Source organism: Lissotriton vulgaris, chromosome 8 (genome assembly GCF_964263255.1).
Source record: "Lissotriton vulgaris chromosome 8, aLisVul1.2, whole genome shotgun sequence".
In the NCBI taxonomy this organism is placed as follows: domain Eukaryota; kingdom Metazoa; phylum Chordata; class Amphibia; order Caudata; family Salamandridae; genus Lissotriton; species Lissotriton vulgaris.
The window spans coordinates 1,141,837,678-1,141,860,248 of NC_141696.1; the positions used below are offsets into that span (position 1 = coordinate 1,141,837,678).

The 22,571-nt window shown below is 47.2% G+C and overlaps 1 protein-coding gene across 3 annotated transcripts in view; it reads right to left on the bottom strand.

Moving 5' to 3' along the window:
• Positions 1 to 22,571, bottom strand: part of LRCH1 (leucine rich repeats and calponin homology domain containing 1) — a 798,407-nt gene that overhangs the window by 401,049 nt on the left and 374,787 nt on the right. For all 3 annotated transcript variants that reach the window (XM_086934995.1, XM_086934996.1, XM_086934994.1), the window contains exons 4-5: positions 19,838 to 19,943; positions 1,465 to 1,601 (exon numbers count right to left, since the gene is read on the bottom strand). In XM_086934995.1, coding sequence (XP_086791121.1) covers positions 1,465 to 1,601; positions 19,838 to 19,943 — 243 coding nt within the window. The remainder of the gene's footprint in view (positions 1 to 1,464; positions 1,602 to 19,837; positions 19,944 to 22,571) is intronic.

Sequence of the window (22,571 nt, forward strand, 5' to 3'; positions counted from 1 at the left end):
AAAGAGCTGAAGCCAAGTTGTCATGGCAGTCGGGAATACCAGTGACATCCAGACCCCTATTAAAATGCCTACTCTATATACACAGCCCCAACATGAAATCCGGCTTTACTCCTGTTGAGTACTTTTAATACCGTGTGTTACTCTTTGTTTTTTTCATAGATAGTTGTATTATGTTGTACCTTCTGCAGACATTGTACCTGACCCAGGCAGGAACCATATTTCAGAGGCCACCGCCTAAAGACCTGACAGAGCTCAGGAAAGACAGTGGACAGGCTGATGATGCACAGTATGGCGACATCAGCGTGATCCAATTTCCATATCTGATGGAAAAGCACAGGAGCGCTAGCCTGATCACGCCCACTTTCCTGATGGCATGCATTACAGCAATGGGATGGTGCGGCCTCGAGTTCTGAAGACACAAAATACAGAAACAAAGCATTGAATGAGATGATCCTTGCTGGTAAGAGGTTAATGACATTTTGATAATCGTTGATGGCACAGAAGTACCCCGACTGTCATTTACTCCGGCGGCGTTGATGGCAGAAGAAACAGTTTGGAGTCTTATATTGTTTGTGGTATTGTAATGGCTTTATATAGTACAGCCAAGGTACTTACAGCAAATGAAACGAGTACAGGAGCAAGCTAACCTGGCGCCAAGAAAGGGCAGAGTAACAGCACACCTGGGATACACTGGGAGTAAAAATGGGGAGGGAGTGTTCTTGCTATCCTACGCTTGTCAGGCATTGGACTGAACTGTCTTCTGAACGGTAGTGCCATTGGGAAATTAAACAAGCACTGGCAACGCCAAGTGGTCCAGCGTTGGGGGGGCTGACTTGTTTGGCTTTGCCAATGCTTATTTTGTTTTTTTGTATGAAGGCACGCATGCATATATATAAACAGAAGCATTGTCTATAAGCCAATAGATATATACATTCAGAGGGAGCAAGGTAGGGAGAGGTGGGACAATGAAAGGTTAATTTGGAGGTGAATGATAATGATGGAGGGGGGGATACACAGGAGGCAAACGAGCCATTAGAAAGCAGGAGGAGGCAACTGCAGCCGCCAGGCCTCTGACCTCATGCCAGAGACAGGACTGGGAGGAGAATGCAGTCAGCAGAAAACAGGATCTGCAAGGAATAGACACTAAATACAGAAATATCATGGGGCTAAATTTAGTTTCTTAATAAGAGGTCAGAACCGGGAGGATTGGATTGAAAGTGAGAGCTAAGGTATGCATACGGGCTGCCCTACAATAACAGACACACGCGTGCTGAAATAAGACAGCTAATTAGCTCGCCGAGCTTTGAGGAGTCAGTCTTTCGAGACTGCTTTAGAAGTTTAGTTAATTAGTCTCGGACAACCTACATACAGTCATCATTTTCTTACAGAGGAAAAACAAACACAGCTTTCTTCCCCTAACCTCACCCCATTCATAATGAGTATGCAAAGTTACAAAGTGCTTACCTGTGCTGGCGGGGACCGCAGGGGGTTGTTCTCTAGCACCAAAACCTGTAACTGTGTCAGCCTTAGGAAACACATGGGGATGGCCAGAACCTTATTGCAGGAAAAGTCGAATTTAACTAAAGGAAGCTCTACCAATTCTAAAAAAGAAAAAAGAACAACGATTAATGAGTGTAATGCACAGCTGCATATAATTGGTCTTATAAATAAAAATACTCGAGATGAACTTATCAGAAACTATTTCAAAGGAGTCCATTCAATGATCAAGCACTGGCGTTGCCAATAGGTCTCGCAGTAGGAAAGTTGGAGCTATTGGTTTTGTAAATGACAAAGCCCTTTATGTATTTAAAATGATAACCAAAGTGAAAGGCATTGTTATTTGCAATTGTAATGGCTCCAACTGTCGTACTGCGAGACCTATTGGCAACGTGAGTGGTTTTTTGTGTGTGAGTGGCGTTGTGTGTGTGAGTGGCGTTGTGTGTGTGAGTGGCGTTGTGTGTGTGAGTGAGTGGCGTTGTGTGTGTGAGTGAGTGGCGTTGTGTGTGTGAGTGGCGTTGTGTGTGTGAGTGGCGTTGTGTGTGTGAGTGAGTGGCGTTGTGTGTGTGAGTGAGTGGCGTTGCCTGTGTGAGTGGCGTTGCCTGTGTGAGTGGCGTTGCCTGTGTGAGTGGCGTTGCCTGTGTGAGTGGCGTTGCCTGTGTGAGTGGCGTTGCATGTGTGAGTGGCGTTGCGTAGTTGAGTGGCGTTGCGTAGTTGAGTGGCGTTGCGTAGTTGAGTGGCGTTGCGTAGTTGAGTGGCGTTGCGTAGGTGAGTGGCGTTGCGTAGGTGAGGGGCGTTGCGTAGGTGAGGGGCGTTGCGTAGGTGAGGGGCGTTGCGTAGGTGAGTGGCGTTGCGTAGTTGAGTGGCGTTGCGTAGTTGAGTGGCGTTGCGTAGTTGAGTGGCGTTGCGTAGTTGAGTGGCGTTGCCTATGTGAGTGGCGTTGCCTGTGTGAGTGGCGTTGCCTGTGTGAGTGGCGTTGCCTGTGTGAGTGGCGTTGCCTGTGTGAGTTGCGTAGTTGAGTGGCGTTGCGTAGTTGAGTGGCGTTGCGTAGTTGAGTGGCGTTGCGTAGTTGAGTGGCGTTGCGTAGTTGAGTGGCGTTGCGTAGTTGAGTGGCGTTGCGTAGTTGAGTGGCGTTGCGTAGTTGAGTGGCGTTGCGTAGTTGAGTGGCGTTGCGTAGTTGAGTGGCGTTGCGTAGGTGAGTGGCGTTGCGTAGGTGAGTGGCGTTGCGTAGGTGAGTGGCGTTGCGTAGGTGAGGGGCGTTGCGTAGGTGAGTGGCGTTGCGTAGGTGAGGGGCGTTGCGTAGGTGAGTGGCGTTGCGTAGGTGAGTGGCGTTGCGTAGTTGAGTGGCGTTGCGTAGTTGAGTGGCGTTGCGTAGTTGAGTGGCGTTGCGTAGTTGAGTGGCGTTGCGTGTGTGAGTGGCGTTGTGTGTGTGAGTGGCGTTGTGTGTGTGAGTGGCGTTGCGTGCCTGTGTGAGTGGCGTTGCCTGTGTGAGTGGCGTTGCCTGTGTGAGTGGCGTTGCCTGTGTGAGTGGCGTTGCCTGTGTGAGTGGCATTGCCTGTGTGAGTGGCGTTGCATGTGTGAGTTGCGTTGCATGTGTGAGTGGCGTTGCGTAGTTGAGTGGCGTTGCGTAGTTGAGTGGCGTTGCGTAGTTGAGTGGCGTTGCCTAGTTGAGTGGCGTTGCCTAGTTGAGTGGCGTTGCGTAGTTGAGTGGCGTTGCGTAGTTGAGTGGCGTTGCGTAGTTGAGTGGCGTTGCCTAGTTGAGTGGCGTTGCCTAGTTGAGTGGCGTTGCCTAGTTGAGTGGCGTTGCCTAGTTGAGTGGCGTTGCCTGTGTGAGTGGCGTTGCGTAGTTGAGTGGCGTTGCGTAGTTGAGTGGCGTTGCGTAGTTGAGTGGCGTTGCGTAGTTGAGTGGCGTTGCGTAGTTGAGTGGCGTTGCCTGTGTGAGTGGCGTTGCCTGTGTGAGTGGCGTTGCGTAGTTGAGTGGCGTTGCGTAGTTGAGTGGCGTTGCGTAGTTGAGTGGCGTTGCGTAGTTGAGTGGCGTTGCATAGTTGAGTGGCGTTGCGTAGGTGAGTGGCGTTGCGTAGGTGAGTGGCGTTGCGTAGGTGAGTGGCGTTGCGTAGGTGAGTGGCGTTGCGTAGGTGAGTGGCGTTGCGTAGGTGAGTGGCGTTGCGTAGGTGAGTGGCGTTGCGTAGGTGAGTGGCGTTGCGTAGGTGAGTGGCGTTGCGTAGTTGAGTGGCGTTGCGTAGTTGAGTGGCGTTGCGTTGTTGAGTGGCGTTGCGTAGTTGAGTGGCGTTGCATAGATGAGTGGCGTTGCGTAGGTGAGTGGCGTTGCGTAGGTGAGTGGCGTTGCGTAGGTGAGTGGCGTTGCGTAGGTGAGTGGCGTTGCGTAGGTGAGTGGCGTTGCGTAGGTGAGTGGCGTTGCGTAGGTGAGTGGCGTTGCGTAGTTGAGTGGTGTTGCGTAGGTGAGTGGCGTTGCGTTGCGTTGCGTAGGTGAGTGGCGTTGCGTAGGTGAGTGGCGTTGCGTAGGTGAGTGGCGTTGCGTAGTTGAGTGGCGTTGCGTAGTTGAGTGGCGTTGCGTAGTTGAGTGGTGTTGCGTAGTTGCGTGTAGTTGCGTGGCGTTGCGTAATTGAGTGGCGTTGCGTAGTTGAGTGGCGTTGCGTAGTTGAGTGGCGTTGCGTAGTTGAGTGGCATTGCGTAGTTGAGTGGCATTGCGTAGTTGAGTGGCATTGCGTAGTTGAGTGGCATTGCGTAGATGAGTGGCGTTGCGTAGATGAGTGGCGTTGCGTAGTTGAGTGGCGTTGCGTAGGTGAGTGGCGTTGCGTAGTTGAGTGGCATTGCGTAGTTGAGTGGCATTGCGTAGTTGAGTGGCGTTGCATAGTTGAGTGGCGTTGCGTAGTTGAGTGGCGTTGCATAGTTGAGTGGCGTTGCATAGTTGAGTGGCGTTGCGTAGTTGAGTGCCGTTGCGTAGTTGCATGGCGTTGCATGTGTGAGTGGCGTTGCATGTGTGCGTAGTTGAGTGGCGTTGCGTGGCGTTGCATGTGTGAGTGGCGTTGCATGTGTGAGTGGCGTTGCATGTGTGAGCGCTGCGTAGTTGAGTGGCGTTGCGTAGTTGAGTGGTGTTGCGTAGTTGAGTGGCATTGCGTAGTTGAGTGGCGTTGCGTAGTTGAGTGGCGTTGCGTAGGTGAGTGGCGTTGCGTAGGTGAGTGGCGTTGCGTAGGTGAGTGGCGTTGCGTAGGTGAGTGGCGTTGCGTAGGTGAGTGGCGTTGCGTAGGTGAGTGGCGTTGCGTAGTTGAGTGGCGTTGCGTAGTTGCGTGGCGTTGCGTAGTTGCGTGGCGTTGCGTAGTTGCGTGGCGTTGCGTAGTTGCGTTGCGTAGTTGAGTGGCGTTGCGTGGTTGAGTGGCGTTGCGTGGTTGAGTGGCGTTGCGTGGTTGAGTGGCGTTTCATGTGTGAGTGGCGTTGCATGTGTGTGTGAGTGGCGTTGCATGTGTGTGTGAGTGGCGTTGCATGTGTGAGTGGCGTTGCATCCGTGGCGTTGCGTAGTTGCGTGGCGTTGCGTAGTTGCGTGGCGTGGTTGAGTGGCGTTGCGTGGTTGAGTGGCGTTGCGTGGTTGAGTGGCGTTGCATGTTGAGTGGCGTTGCATGTGTGTGTGAGTGGCGTTGCGTGGTTGCGTGGCGTTGCATGTGTCAGAGGCTAAATGTAGCACAGGGAGACCTCCAGCGGTAAGACAATCAAAAACAACTTAGAAAACATTTCACAGTATGAAGAGATCAAACTCATGAACGAGCGTGATACACCTCAGCTAAAAATCATGATAAATAACAACACACATTAGAAGTGAAACTGCAAGTACAGAAGGACCAGCTTTGCTTGTTTAAAACTCCCACTTCAGGCAGATGAGTGTAATGTGTAAAGCGTCTTGTGCATATGAGCAGATCGGAGTCTGGAAGCAAATACAAACAAGAGGAATGACTGAGGCGCATTGGTGTGAAGCACATCAAAGGGCTTCTCCCCTAATTAGGTGAGGAGAAGCGTTCCGGGAAACTGAAAGTACGGCCGGCCTGCGGCCGGCCATGAATAATTAGGGGAGGAGAAGCCCTTTGATGTGCTGGGCTGGCTGGCCCTGAATGCGCGTGCATGTTATCACGTGGTTCACGTGAACAGCATGAAAACCGCGGGGCTGAAAGCCCTTTGGTTTGAAGAGAAAATAGCCGACTTGAATTCTCCCCATTTCCCATTCCTGCGGAATGGTAAAGGCGAGACCTAAAAACTGATGCTGGCACGAAGGATATACATTACAGTGAGTAGTGATGACCGAAAAACGTATGGAAAAAGCAAACTATATACATCGTCCCTTTTTAGTAAATTGACTGGCCTTTCTTTCAAACTTTCAGTTAAGGGCCCATTCTGTTTTGATGCTGGCAACCAATGTTGTTGTGGGTCGCCCAAGGAAGAGCTGCATGCGACTACCTTGCGGGCTGGCAATGGTATCAGCATTGTGAGTGAAATCTTGAGTTTTGAGAGTAAGGGATAGTACACCTGGTTCATGCTCGGTGGCATTGTTTAGCACACGTCCCATTCTGGCAACACACTCTCTACTACTGGCAGCAAACTGTCATTCTTATTTCCACCAAGAAGCCGTTGCTCCATATCCAACTTACTGTTTCCAATTGGCCTTTACTACGGTCAACAAGCAGCCATGCTATTGCTTTCATTTTATTTTATGTTTCAGGAGGCAAATGAACTAAAAATGTGGTTGCAAAAAGCAGTCACTTTTTTTACCGAGTTTTTGCAACCAATAAATTATTTTGCGTACTGACCTATGTACTAATAAGTCAATTCATAAAATAGTGATTTGGAGGGGGTCGCATAAAGACCTGCCTAATGAATATTCATTAGTCAAATCACAAATTGCAACTCTCTCCTAATAGCAGCCAAAACAAAAACGGCGACCGGCAAGGGTCAGCAAACCACCACGTCTGTGTGGATGCATTTCAAAACGGAAAAGTTTTTTAAAAAAATTTTTTTTTTTTTAAAGCAGCCTGATTTCATTAAAGGAAATGGGGCTGCTTTTTTAAACAAAACACTTTTCGTGTTTTGAAAAATGTCATTGAGAGTTGACTGAGTGGCCCCTAAACCACTGCCCACTCTCCTTGAAACTGCTACTCCATTATGCAAAGGGGAAGGGCTCCTAACCCCTTTACAAATTAGTTGTCACCCCAGCTTGGGAGTCTGTAAGTTATCAGAATTATGGATGAAAACTATTGATACATAGGGTACTGATTCGGTATTTGAAAGGGATGCCTAAAGCACACCCCTTCCAATGACCAAAAACGGTAAGCAGTTTTAAATACATTTTACGATTTGGAACACGTTTTCCGTATCGTGAAATGTGTTTGTTCATTTAAGAACGCTTTTTATCCAACTCAAACCCTCTGATAGACTGATTTGGAGGGTTTAGGACTAGAGGCAGCTCCAAAGTAATGGCAGAGGAGCGTCGCCCCCTGCTAAAAGAGGAAAAATAAAGATAATAAAAGCTTTTTTATTAACATTTTATTTTTCCCTAGCAGCTGATGACTCGAAGCTTCAGCGTGGCGGGGCCAGGCAATCATGTTGAAGAGGCATGGCAGGGCGAGGAGTGGTGAGCACTTAAGTGCGCATATGTGTTTGGCCGACTGTCCTAGGCCGGCCAAACAAACATGCACACTTATGTTTCTCCAACCCGGTTCTGTTGCACAGCCAGGTTGGAATTACACCCCAGGCTCCAATGCACTGTCTGAGTGGCAAACGAAGCTGCTCAGACCAATCCCATCACTTTTCTCAAGCTGGGAATAACATTCCCAGCATGAGGGAAGCGCTAGGATTTTGCATCTAGGAGCCTGCGCAGTCGGAGTCCAGGATCGAAGGGGAAGGAGCGTTGCGGCTGTCGGTGCGACAAGTAGGTGTGGTTTTAATTATTTTTTGTTGTGCGTTTAGTTTTCGGTTTTATTCCCTCCCTCCCCGTCTCACTACTAAGCAATAATAGCAGCCGCCACTGTTTACGACAAGTAAAAATCTTAGTGGATCTGGCATCTAAGGTGTGGATCAGGCCTGTAGAAGGAAAACAGTTGAAGCTGTGCTGGCACCAGCTGGACAACAGGAGGAGCAAAAATGAAGTCAGCATTCATGGTGAATCCACCTGATAGAAACAGCATGTAGGAGAGAAGAAAAACTGGAGATGATTTGGTCTGTAAGATTAACAGTTAATGGAGAGAAACGTAATGGCTGTGGCAGGCAACAACATGTACAGGACTAGTCTAAACCCCTGCATAAACATCCAAAAAGGCAGCCATGGAGAGCACTGATTGAGATAAAAGCTGTGAGGGGAATGCCAGTGAAGGTAGATATAAGTACAACATCATGAAGTACAGGGGCAAGAACAGAGAGATTAGGAAGTAGGGGTAGAGGGGGAAATGTGCTCTGTCGAGCCTTATACAACTGTGTATTAAGAGGTACTACAGGCCCTAAGCTAGGAGGCATTAGACAAAACATACTGGGTAAATCTGGCTGTGCCATGCAGTTATGGTCATTAACAGGAGGAAGTTCTGATTGGGGGTGGTGTTTGAGGTCCCTATAAGGGATGCTGCGCGACTGAGTTGTTGGTGGTCAGCCGTGGGAGGGGAGGAAGAGTGGGGACACTGTTTATTGTTGGGAGGTTAGAGAGGTCAGCCATATTGTTGTCAATTGCACAGTACATATGTCAGTCACAGGACTTAGGGCGCCACGTTACGCACGACAGACAGGATGGTAACGACTAGAGAGGCCACTCACCAGAGACCTGTAGATTCCCTCAGAGCACTTTCATGGAATGCGAGGGGCGTTAATGGCCATCGCAAATTGTGCAAAGTGTTGAACTGTCTCAGTAGAAATAATGAAGATATTGCCTTCCTGCAGGAGAAGCACCTCCCACTGCAGAGCCCGAAGATGCGTTCCAGAGGCCTTGTGGGAAACGTTAATGCTGCGGGCTTCACAACTCACGCAAGGGGAGTAATGACATGGGTCAACCCCAGGTCCGAATACAAGCAGCGACTGCTGACGGCAGATACGGGCGGCAGGTTTGTGATGTCCAGCTGTCAGGGTAGGGGGCTTGACCTGCTTCTGGTTAACGTCTACGGCCCCAACTATGACTGGCCGGAGTTCTTCACCACATTGACTAACGCTGTGCGTGGATGTGGGATGACACAAATACTTTGGGGTGGTGACTTCAACCTGGTCAGGAACCTGATCTTAGACAGATCAGAAGGCCCGTTGAGGAGGCCGGTGACGGCAGTCAGAGCTGTAAAAAGGGCTATGATAAGCATGGATCTCATTGATGTATGGAGAGAACTCCACCCTTTGGAGGGTGGTTTCACACACTACTCTGCTTACTATAACCTACATACACGTATTGATTATTGGCTTGTATCGTCACCAGATCCGTTCTTGTCAGGTCCTGCCTCGCACTGTGTCGGATCATTCTCCTATCCTAATGGTCTTGTCCACCCCTAAGAAGACTATTCATTCATTCACATGGCGTTTCCCTCCTTATTCACTGTTAGACCCCCTCCTTAAAGAAACGATTGCAGAAGTGGTAGAAACATTCTTTGCTACTAATATTGGATCAGTGGACAGATTCCAGATGGTATGGGAGGCTTTCAAAGTGAACATTAGGGGGGTGGCCATGTCTAAACACTCAGGGGTGCTTTGTGACATTCGGCAGAGACTGTTGACTCTGGAGCGCAAATTGGGTGAGTTGGAGGCCAGTCAGCAGTCCAGGATGGATGGGGAGTCCACAGAGGTAATGAAGGCATTGCTAGAGGAGTATCATAAGGCGGTGGACAGCGAAGTGCAGCATTTGGGTAAATATGCCTTGGCGCGCGCGTATGGATAGGGAGACAGGCCGGGATCTGTCCTGGCTAATATGTTGAAAGCCAGACAAGGCAAGACCGCCATTACCGCAATTAAATCGGAGGAGGGCAACCTACTCCCTGAGAAAGTGGATATTGCTAGGGAGGCGTTTTTTGTGGACAGAGTTGCCCATTACCTTCTGCCCTGTGTTCCTGGGTCCGAGCAATCCTCTAGCCCCGCCATTCCCGCCATTGCCGCTGCTGCCAGGACATCGCAGCGCGGCCGCCGGGAGAGGGAACTACATCCTCCAAGATCCCTAGCGGCTGGACGCCGCCACAGCCAATCAGTGTGCGCCCGGAGGCGCTGATAAGGACGGACTACCCTTACAGAAGCGGGAGGCGTTTTTTGCAGACAGAGTTGCCCATTACCTTCTGCCCTGTGTTCCTGGGTCCGAGCAATCCTCCAGCCCCGCCATTGCCGCCGCTGCCAGGACATCGCAGCGCGGCCGCCGGGAGAGGGAACCACATACCCCAAGATCCCTAGCGGCTGGACGCCGCCACAGCCAATCAGTGTGCGCCCGGAGGCGCTGATAATGAAGGACTACCCCCTGCAACGCTGGAGCGCGCGGGCCGCGCCAGGCGAAGCCCGGGCAAAGGGCGGGCCCTCTACGGCCCTCAGAGGCCTGAGGAGGCCGGGACGGGCCACCCCCCTTGGCTCGCACTAAAGAGGAGGTAGATAGATTTATACTCTTATATTTTCTATACCCACCTATTGACCTTACCAATGGACCTGAACTTTCTTGTACAAATACTCAGACTGTGTTATTACGCCGTATTCCCTATATACAGCTAACTCATAACTAAATTACAATATGACTCAGAAAGGGGTCACCAAAAAAGCTTCCTCACAGAGGGGATCTTGCAAAGGGACACTAGACTATCACTTTAATAGGACAACAGTCCTTACTCCTGATGAAACAGAAGAAAATGATTCTCGCCAGTCCATAGTCAGCACACCCACCACACCCAGCATACAATCTTCTTCACAAACAGCCGGCACTGCGCAATGCCTCGCACTGTGGGAGGAATTAAATAATCTATGTAAATCCAGGTACGTCCCATTGGAACTGTTAAACGAACAAAACAGTGTTCCATCCTGTACCACAATTAGTGGCTGTACATTACCTATTAATGACTGCCCGCGGGAATCTCCCCTCTCACCTAAAAAAGTTAACACTCAAAGCACAGTACTCCCACAGATCTCTTGTGTTAAAAGGAAGCGCGATGGGGTTAAACAAAACGGGAACCACCCAAAGCTACAAAAACTGTGCCTAAGCCCCTCTTCATCTTCATTGACTCCTAATAATTCCCCCTTAACCATAGAAACAGCAGCAAAGTTTGACCAGACAGTGCCTCCTTCCCAGCTAGCTTTACTGTCCCAGATTGAACTACTGGTCAAATCCCTCTTATCACCCTTGTTGGAAAAAATTAACACTCTAGGGGATAGGCTGACGGGAATAGAAGAAATGATTAAGGATAGCTTCCCACCCACCAAAATTATCAAAACATCTAACCGCTCTCAGCCATCAGCTGCCTTTAAAGAGACCAAGTCACCTACAATAAGCAAAAGTGCTCAAATTCAGTTGCTAGCCTCTGATACAATAGTCACAAAAGCTCCAAAGGTCGCTTCCAAACCCATATCAACGCAGCACAACCTTGCTAGAACAGAGACTACAAAGGTACCCCATATACACCTACCCCCGGAGGCTGCCCCATTTGTGTCTGTCCTGGCGGGAGTACCAGCACTCCCATATGGTAAACCCGAAAGACAGCAAGACTTACTCAACAAGGTTACGTTTTGGCTAGCAAATAATAGACCCCTGCCACCCGACCTTGATGGACGAATATTGAGTGTTAGAAGGGTGGGCTGGTTAGGCTCCTTCCCAAAGGACATTCCCGGTGATCTAGTGTTAGTAAAATTTAGGAACAGACACGTTGTCCCGTATTTACAAACTTGGCAGCCTCAAGAAGGAGACGGCCCTATATCCACCTGGGACTTACATGACTTTTACCCTAGGGCGCAATACATCTCCCCTTCAAGACCAAAGGCAAGGTACAACTATCTGATGGGTAGAAGCGCCTGTGTATGGAATGGTAGTAGCCCTTCCGCTTTCAACATGCCGGAACCACTGTACAATAGTTACAAGCGTGGAAAGCGCTATTAATTTGCTTATACTATGGGACAATTTCTTCTTTTTTTTGTAACGATAGAACTAGGAATGCTATCTTTTGAAATATGTGTAATTAACAAGAAAATTACCCACACAGGCTGGGTGTATGTTTTTTTTTTTACTTACAGATATTGTGCTAATGTATGTATGTTTTTATGATTGTTTTTAACTGTACGCTTTTATGATTTTTAAACCAAAATCGAATAAAGCAAAATGAATTGAATTGAATATTGCTAATAGATTTAAACAATACTACTCTAGCCTGTACACTTCACGCCTGTCGGATATGGATGGGGAAATACTAGATTATTTGGAGCACATTAAGTTACTCTTCCTATCCAACACGCACAGAGAGTTCCTATATCTTCCCATAGAAAAGGATAATATTCTTGATGCTTTGATGGGAATGAGGGCGAATAGCGCCCAAGGGACGGATGGACTCACAGTGAACTTTTATAAGACCTTCATAGAACTTCTGCTCCCGCACATAGCAGAGTTGTTTGATGATATGTGTGTAACGGGACAGATGCCACAATCCATGAGAGAAACCTTTCTAGTAGCCATTCCCAAACCAGGTAAACCCCCGGAGGAATGTGGATCTTGCCAGCCTCTATCCTTGCTAAATGTGGACTCTAAGCTGTTCGCGAAAATCTTGTCTACCTGTTTGGCCCTTTTGACCCTGGATCTAGTCACCCCGGAACAGGCAGGGTTTTACCCGACAGAAACCTTACCTATAATCTGCGCACGGTCTTTGGCACAATGCAACATGTTCGACAGGACACAAAAGCTGTCTTCTTGGACATGGAGTAGGCTTTAGACTCGGTAGGGTGGCCCTTTATGCGGCACGTGCTGACCAGATTGGGACTTGACCCTGTCTTTTTGCAAATGATTAGGGTGTTAAACAATACCCCGTCCGCACACATCCTGCTGGGAGACCTGGTCACAGACGCTATCCCCATCACCATGAGAACACGCCAGGGCTGTCCCTTGTCACCGACGCTATATGCATTAATTGCTCAGCCCTTGGCGTGTGCACTCAGGGAATACCACAGCCACAGGGGCGTCCGATTCCCCACCTACGAAATTGTGGTGTCAACGTACGAGGATGACACCCTGCTCTACGTGAGGGACCTCGAAAAAATCTCTCCCCAGTCCTGCGAGAGGTGGTACACTTTGTGGCGCTCTCTGGGTTAAAGGTCAATTGGTCTAATTCCATAGCCTTTCCGCTCACTCAGTCCACTTCACCATTTGAGATGGAGTACCCACTACTGTGGTCTGCCAATTCGGTTAGGTACCTTGGCATCAGATTGCACACAGATTCGGAAATTGTTTTCAGAGAAAATTATGGGACAGCGATAGCAAAACTAGAGGATGATGTCGAAACTTGGATTGGGCTGCTGCTGTCGCTAATCGGTAGGGTCTCCATCGTGAAGATGGTAGTGCTACCTAGATTCCTCTTTTTGTTTACAAATATACCGATAGTCCTACCACGCTCCTTTTTCACCAGACTCAATAAATCACTGGTGAGGCTTGCTTGGGCGAGCAAGCAGGCTCGTGTTCAATAGCGGGTTCTCACATTGCCATACCACCTGGGGAGATTGGGTGCTCCTGATCTAGAGCTGTATTATAGGGCGGCACGGGGGAACAAGCACACAGTTGGATTCACGGTACAGATACATACCATATCTCAGACTTTAGAGGCTGTTCGCTGACCCTCTCCCCCTCCCAGCCATTATTTTTGAGCCGGCGGATCACAGAACTGGGATTCTGGATTCCCTAAACTCGACGCGGCATGACTGGCACAGCTTATTACACCGGCAATACCGGAAATACCTACAGACTGGGCAGTCTGGCTGATCCCCTGCAGCGATACAGGGGGAAGTACGAGCTCTGCGAGCGCTGGGCATTCACAAGGTGGAAGACCTGTTTTCAGATGGCGTTGCTAAAACATTAAACAAAGTCACGACCGCTATAGAAGCACCTACCTTGCTGCAGTGTTTCCAGTTCCACAGAGTGCACAGAGCACTGCGACAACAACTTGGGAATGACATGGGCGAGCCCCCTGAGGTTCGAGAACTATTGTATCTCATTAAAACTAAATCTCCCTGCAAACTAGTCTCCAATATATATAAATTGGCAATGTCCCAGAGGGCCAATCAGTACACCAAAGCCAGGCTGGCCTGGCAACGTGACTTGATTGATTGATTGATTGATTGATTCAAGGTTTCTAATGTGCTAGAATCGACCCCCGAAGGAGTATCTCTGCGCAATAGACCGCTGGGGAACCCGTCCCGGCTTTCCCTGTGAGATGGTCCCTACTGGGTACCTCCAAGGTGAAACTAGGCATCCCTGGCGTATGGGGGTGGGGGGCCGATGTGGAGATGAGGCAAGCTAATGCCCAGAGTTGCCGAGTGTGATCCCTGGTTAGAGTAGGCACCGAGGTGAGAATTATCGAGTCCGCTGACCCTGGTCCACGACCCTGCCGCGTCGGGAATTGAACCCTGGTCCCGGGCCGTCATCTGCTCCCGGGTCTGCCGCCTCTAACCAGTGAGCCACACCAGTCCACTCCACTCACTCACTTGGACATAGCAATTGATGACGACATGTGGTCATACTGCTGCACCAACATGAGGCACATATCTCTGCATGACAAGCACAGGCTGATACATTTCATATACATTAATATTTATTTATTTATTTATTTATTATGCAACTTATAACGCGCAGACTAAACCCGAAGGTATCAAGGCGCCTATCAAAACCAATCAACAAAATTTGCAGAGCACCATTACGGGTATGCACGTGTAAAAAGGTGAGTCTTTAGCGCGGATCTAAAGGTTTGCAGAGAGGGGCGGGATCTTACTTCCAAAGGGAGGGCATTCCACCATTTAGGTGCCAGGAAGGAAAAGGCCTTACCTCCCCATCTTGCTTTTCTGACACGAGGTACAGAAGTTTGTGACTGGAGCGAAGATTTCTACTGGGGTTATGCTGAGAAAGAATGGATCCCATGCCTGTAGGGCTGGATTTAGCTAAGGCTTTATACACCAGGCACATTGATTTGAAAAAGATCCGGTACTCAACGGGGAGCCAGTGAAGTTGTTTTCGAGCTTCGGTGGCAGAGGCACGTTTCGGTAGGTCAAGAGCAAATCTCGCTGCCGCGTTCTGGACCACCTGCAAGCGCTGTAGATGACTCCTGTTCAGTCCTGCATACAGCGCGTTGCAATAATCCAGTCGCGAGCCCAAGAGAGCGACAGCAAGTTGCTTTCTTGCCTGGGGTGACAAAAAGTGCCTGATTTTCCTTAGAATGTGGATAATCCCCCAGCAGGTCGAAACAGTCCTGTTGACCTGTTGGCACATACTAAGGGTGGGGTCGATCATAACTCCCAAGTTTTTTGCTGACGAGGTGGGCTCGGGGCATAAGCCTAGCGAGTTCGGCCACCACTCCGCCGACCAGATCGTTTCCTTTCCTCCAAAGACCATCACCTCCGTCTTCTCCCCATTCAGTTTTAGTGAGTTGTGGATCATCCACTGGCCAACTGCCTCCATGCAAGATCTAAAATTGGCGGCAGTTGACGTAGCTGGCTGGGAGAGAGAGACTAGGATCTGAGTGTCGTCCGCGTAGGAAACTACCTCCATCCCAAAAGATCTAATGAGTCTGGCAAGGGGGGTCACGTAGATATTAAAAAGGGTAGGACTAAGCGCTGACCCTTGAGGGACCCCGCATTGCACAGACAGGGATGGAGATAGAAACGATCCCAGCATTATCCTTTGTTCTCTATGGTCGAGAAAAGAGGAAAGGAGTCCCAGAGCAGGCCCGCGGACCCCAATCTCCCTCAGGCGAGATGTTAACACCACGGGAGATAGGGTATCGAAGGCCGCTGTGAGATCTAGAAGGATCAGGAGGGAGGTCTGACCCTCGTCAACTCTAGTGCGGATAGTGTCCAGCACTATGGTGAGGGCAGACTCGGTGCTATGTTCCCTCCTGAAACCATGCTGGGAGAGATCCAAACAGCCCGAGCTCTCCACAAATGCAGCCAGATGTTTATTCAGATGGGCTTCGAGCATCTTTGCGGGAGCCAGGAGCAGTGAGATGGGGCGAAAGTTTTTTAACACCCCGGGGTCCAGAGAAGGCTTTTTAAGCAAAGGTTTTACTACAGCATTCTTCCACTGCTGGGGAAAAATGCCTTCCTTCATCGCCCTGTTCATGATGTCAACATTAATAGAGTGTACTATACGCCAGAGAGATTGCACAGGTATGGACTGCGAGAAGACGCAGCCTGTGACAGATGTCGTTCCCAGACGGTGGATTTTATACACTTAGCGTGGGGTTGCCCAGGGATTTTTCAATTCTGGGAAAACATATTCCGTAAGATAAGCTCTATTGCAGAGTTAGAGATCCCCCTGACCCGGTGGTGGCGTTGCTGGGCTACTCTAAAAAATTGCCAAAGGCTGCTCGTAGATTGGTAGACTTAGGCCTGCTGATGGCGAAGCGCAGAGTAACAATGTGTTGGTTAAGGGGACCCTTACATACAGTGTCGCAATAGTCACGCGATGTACTATACTGCTGCACACAATCAGAAAATGTCACTGAACTACTCCCTCCGCGGTGAAGACCGAAGAACTTCTGGGGACTCTACACCACAAACCTGAAAGGTGGGGGAGGGGGTACTGTTGCAGAGACAACAACAGGGGTGGAAGTGGAATCGGCATCCCAGCGCCATAGAGGTGATTGCAACTTTGTGGGGTAGGATGCGCTCCGCAGGCAGGGGGAAATGCTGAATCAGATTCAAGTAGAGCTGGAAAAGAAGGCAAAATTTAGTGGAGAGACATGAAGATGGCGGGGGGATCTGGGGTGAATCAGCGACAGAATCAGAGCCTCATTATCGTGTTTATGCACAACTGTTAGAGTTCTGACGGCAAATGACTGAGCTGACACCTCATTGATTGTTTTGTTTTAAAAATGTGTTTTTGAGACTCATTTAACATTACTGACACGCAGCGAACACGCTTTGTATATTGACCGGCACTGCAATTTTTAAGAACAACGTTGCCGGGCCTCCGGGATGTGGGTAGCGCTGCTGTGAGTCGTGCCTTAACCCCTTCCATGCTGGTGACGGAGCCACTCCGCCACCAGCCTCGGTCAAGCTGTGTTGGTGACAGAGCGGTTCCGCCATGGCCCGCTCGGCGCGCCTGCGCGGCACTGATTTTGCGCTGGCGCGGCGTGTTCTATTGAGTGGGCGGGGCCATGACGGAACCGCTCCGTCACAAGCACAGCGCGCCCGGGGCTCATGACGGAGCGGTTCCGTCACGAGCATGGGAGCGCCTCGTGACCCCCCTCCCCCATAGCGCTGCGGCAGAATTGCCGCCGCAGCAAAGGTGTTAAGTATATACGTAGCCGGCCCCAGGATTGTAGGCGTACTGCTGTGTTTGTCAACGATATCTTTCATAATTCAAAATATATATAAAAAAATGTATGTAAAACTGTGTATTGTTTTTTTAAAAAGTTTATGTTTTCTTAACTTGTTCTCTACCAGCTGCTTAATTTTTAAAGGATTCAATTTCAAAGATAACATTTCCCGAAAATCCCAGGATGGTGAACCACCAGACTCGAGCTTGGGTCTGCAGTTCCAAAGTCCGCTTCTCTGGCCAAAACACCAGATCCTCATCCGCATCACCACCTCGAGTGTTTATATCGCCAATAGTGGACAAACATTATACTTTATAATGAACGGCTGTGATATTGTGGGAATATTTTGATAAATACAGAATTTTGAGGAACGCAGAGCTCATCTTAGAAAGTCTCTTAATTCTTATGAGCCAATTTAACCAGCTCAGTGCCTACAACAACAGTAGCAGCCTTTTACTACAGGCAACGTGTTCTGGCAAGAGAAACAAGTTTAATTGTTTTTGTTTTTGGAAAATCTTGCATTAAATTAACGTTCACACAATGCACAGACCTCTTTAGTCAGTAGCACGACTTTTGGGCTATGTATAACATGTGGTTTACTCTGCATAAACCAAATTTGACCAGATTGGAAGTAGGGTATGGAGATCACCCAAAATTCATTTTGCGACCAAGACTATTTGATTAATGTTTTTTCATTTCTGTACTTCTCAGGGATAGAAATCAGTGGATGATAACATTCATTTTTTTGCTCCTGCTGCGCCAATTTCAGTGGAAAAGAGGCCATCTGTTTTTTCATTATTATGGGTTTTTTTTCCAGGATGCGAACGAAATTTGACCTGCCCGCATATGTTGGTGCACAAAACGTTATACAGTGAACCCTTTGAGATTCTGACATGGGTATCCTTAGCACCTCAAATGCCACATCATAGGCCTGAGCACACTAGCATGTCTGCCACAGAGGTATACAAAGAAACATCTGTTGTCATTCTGTTAGGTGCTTCAAGCTGAAGCATTTTAATAGATTTAATAGAGCCATAAGTCTGAGACCTTGCCCACTGACTTATAAAGTAGGCCTCTAAGGAAAAAGAATCTTCAAATACACATTGTGGTACGACACCTGCTTTTCTACATAATGTTTTCAACTAAAAAGGTATGCGTTTGTATTTGCAAATATTTGCGTGAAGGGTGGGGGACACTTGTATTCCGCACATGGCAGAGTTATGTAACTAAAAAATACTAATTCTTTTTTTGTGGTTTGCTAGGTTTTATTGGTTTTAATGTCAATGGTATTTTTATCAGTACTAATTTACAATTGTAATGCTGAGAGCTCAAAGAGTTATGAGAGTGAGTTAGGTAACACAGAATACAAAGAGCAGCAGCTAAGTCTGGATAAACTGTCATTTCATGAATACTGATGGTGAAGGCATACACAGATGTAGATTAAATTACATTTCTACAGTTATTTAAGCACAGGTGTGTGCAATGTACATATTTATATTAGAGTGGGGTGGTGTGCACGAATATCTAGTGGTAGAGCGTTCAAGCGGAGTGCATCAAGTGGGTGGAAGTACTGGAATTTGGGAGTAGAGTGATGCCATGGGTCAGTCTCCTGTGATTAAGTTTATAACATGCACTCAGAAAAATGTATTACTCCTAGATGCTGAACATGCTGTGAATACGTTTTTGACGTAAAGGAGACAATGGCTTCAGAAAAAGTTGATCTTAAGAGCTTTAAGTTAAACTATTGAAGATGGAGTTTGTCAGGTTTATGTAATTTCAATAACAGATATCTATGCAGCAGAGCATATTTCTCATTTATCTATCATTTTGGAGGCAGGGGGCGTCAACATTTTTGAGAATAGATCAATTGGGCTACGTGGTGCAAAATTACTCTATTTCTCCTGGGATTAGGGAGCAATCCAAAGCAGGTAGTCAGTGAGTCAAAAACGTTATTGCACTTCCCTACATAAAATTATCAGCTATTTTACACAGTTTAAATGAAAGGGCATGCAATCCACAAATGCATCAACTCATACGTGCTATCACCTAATTCCCAATATACTAAACAATGTCAAGGAAAACATTCTCTAGTCTAGTTGGAGGTTAAATGGTACATAAGTGTCTTGAATGTGATTCCGATATCACTTAAAGAAAACAATCCCACGTGAGCAATTGGGCTAGAGTTTGGGCTGTCCGCACTCAAATTGTGAAAGACAGGCACATTTTGGAATCTTTACAGAACCTAAGGGTATTAGCTGAACAACTCGTCCATTTCTTCCAGCTCTCGGTTTCCTGGCCTGATGTGTGTGCCAGCCTACCTTAGTTTCCTCGCCTGCCTCTCTGTGTTATACACCAAACTGTTCACTTAGTTCTATAAAAAATGATCCTGATGAAATAATTTAATGAAACCAGTAATGGCAATAAAAAGAAATTAGCTTTTTGTGAGAATGAGCACAAACAGAAGAAGGAAAAAAAATCCGGATACAGAGATACAAGAGAGTAAAGGAAGAGACATATGGGGTGATTAGAGTTTAAGAGCAAGATTGCATGGAAGATTACATTGAACATGAATAATACATACATTGTTGTTTAAGGTAAAGAAGACTTCTTGCTAGGCGGATACCTCTGCTCGTCCAAATGCACACCCCTCCCCTTGTGACCGCAGGATCACACAGTAGAACTTGCATTGCTACAACATGAACTTCAAAAACAGGCTCTCTTCATAACTTTTTTGCTCACTGTAAGCAAAGCATTGCTCTGTTTGTGAATATGCAGAAAGCTTCATATGGGATTCACAATGTACATTCCGATAAGAAACCATGCACAGCGCACTGGAATCTTACCTGGTGGTAAGTCCCGGATATAATTCCTTCGGATATTCAACTCTCTCAAAGATTTGAGCCGTCCTATCTGCCTTGGTAAAAGCGTAATTTCATTGCAGCTGACGTCCTATATTCAACAACATAAAAAATGATGAGTATCTTCAACATATTCAAAAATCATATTTAACACCCTCCATGAGAATCATCTCTGACTTGATACAATGTGTATCTAGTTCACCACAATTAATTACTTTCAGCCTCTGTGAAACAAATAAAACCTAAGGGGGCGCTAACAGAGATATGCCGAGAAGCAGCTGGGTAAATGAATGAAGGAGTACTGGGATTGGGAAGTTACGACTACTTTAGTAAAGCAAAAGGCATACATTACAAAAACCTACAGGCTGCGTAGAGACCCTATGACTGAGGACTAAGGCTTTTACCTGCTGTAACAAAAACTGAAGTCAAACATGTCCATTGGTCTGTAATGCTCAGTAGCACTACTGAAAAGCTGCATAGCAGTACACGTCAGAAACCTCAGTGGGTTGACATACCGAACCAGAGATCTTCACACAAACTGGAGGTTGATCTAATCGATGATCAACGAGTCATTGGTTTTATTACTGCTTTCAATGGGAGGAGATATTTAGCCCCTCAAAATCCTGTATTTATCCAGGTCGGAAAGAGCATACACGAGCTTAGAAGCAGCTGGGCAGGGTGCACCCAACTTGCTGGGTCTCACAACTCTCCTCCTAATGGCGCTGTATAAATATTTTATTTTGGGATCTCAATGATTCAGCCATCACATGCGCTTGTGCTGCCCAAAGACAACTCCTTCTTCTCAAGCTTAACCTCTGTATCTTAATGTCAACACTATGCCTCCTGTAGGCTTTGGCTTTCATTTCTTAAGTGTGTTTTAAATCAGTTGCATATAATGGTAGTAGCAATTTGAAAGCCGCCTTCTAGTCGGCATGACCTGCCTTGGCAACTCAGGTGCTGCCTCCTCTAAGACAGTACTGCTCATTAAAGAATCCACTCCATACTGCCCATGTCCTAACTCACAGGTGTGCAGATGTGTACTGACAGATTGTCATATTGGACCCTCCTCTTCATGCAATAACTGCCAACACATCTGCATTTGTTTGTAAGTAGTGGACTTCAACTCCGGGTAAGCTCGGGAAACTGCCACTGGAAAAAGCATGCCCCCAGGCTTAGCAACCAATACCAGCCACTCCATTTTACAATGTGGTTAGTTTTTAATTTAAAGATCCTGCAATCCATACTGTTATCCTCAAACTAATAGCCCTTGAACTTCTAACTCACTGAATCACTTTGATATGCCCCACACCCAATTCTACAGGGCCGCGATCGTAGCCATGTTGTGCAGAGGGGCACCTCCACAGAGTTACCATCAACTTTCTTAAGGGTGTGCTTTCCAATTCAGGTACAAGGTCAAACAAAAGGGAGATGAGGTAACTTAGGGAAATCAATACACTACTGAAGTGATCCCAACTTTTCAGGATTCATATCATGTTTCTGTGTTGGCCCAAAGCTGCTCCGACTTTCGGACGACTTGAACAAATATGGCCTGTATACTTTACAGTAACGGATAATATTGTTAAGAAAGAGAGATCAAGTTGTTGAGAATTTAAAGAGCTGTTCTTTTCAAACCCAGTCTTCAAATGGTTATAATTCAGGCCCACTTATTGTGTCCCCTACGTCTCCACCCATATGTAGTTTGCCAATTAAATAGTGTGAAAAGCTATATTTGAATGCTATTGTTGTTAGCCATGCATGTCAGTGTATTTTGCCCTGCTTTTCAGAAAAAAATTCAATGCAAATCAGGTGGTTTTACATCATATAGCTCAAAATCTAGGATGTTATGGGGATGAAAAGGTTAACCATTCAATGAGAGTTTCAGAACCATGGACCTTCTACAATGTCTACTTTTCTGAAATGCATAAGTAGGTTTTCCATATGAGATCCTAATCCTGGTGACATGGTCATTTTGAGCATTCCAAAAAGAAGCTGCTTGCTTAATACAAGAACTTCAAAGAAGCACCAGCATTACTTCTGTGCTGCAGCAACTTTTCCGGCTAACGGTAAAACGGTGAATTCAACTCTAAACCTATAGCCTTACATTTAGGCTTTAAGGGGAACGACACTCTGATTTGAGGCCTAGAAGATCAAACAGGTTGCCTCTTCACATATTCTAAGATCATCATATTCCAATTTCTTGACCATTTCAAGATATCAGAAAAAGAGGTTGAGTGGGTGCAGGTTTTCTGTAGAGGCACCATCATTATGGAACTCTCTCCCAGATCATCTTCACCATGAAACAGATTTCAAGCTGTTTCGGAAATTTCTGAAAACATGGCTATTCAGACAGGCTTACCTCTGCTGATTAACTTTACGCCTTGATCTGCAAGTACTGCTCCTAAATAACTACTAAGATTCAAGAAACCACTGTTGAACGTGTGTTCTATCAAGTATGATTAGCAAAACATTAATCCCATAAGCCCTTTTTATTTTGAAAGGGGTGAGGGGCAGCCATTGGAGGCAGGACTTAAGGCCCTGGGACGTTGTTGACTCTCCTGCCCTATTTTAAAAAAGTACAATTAGGTGCAGGAAAACCATCTGCAATTGAAATCACATTATATAAATTGATAGGATTCAGTGCCAACTGATTTTAGTTTCTTCTTCTAATGTGGACGATTTAAGATCATTTTTAACAGTGTATTGTAATGTGGGTACTCTT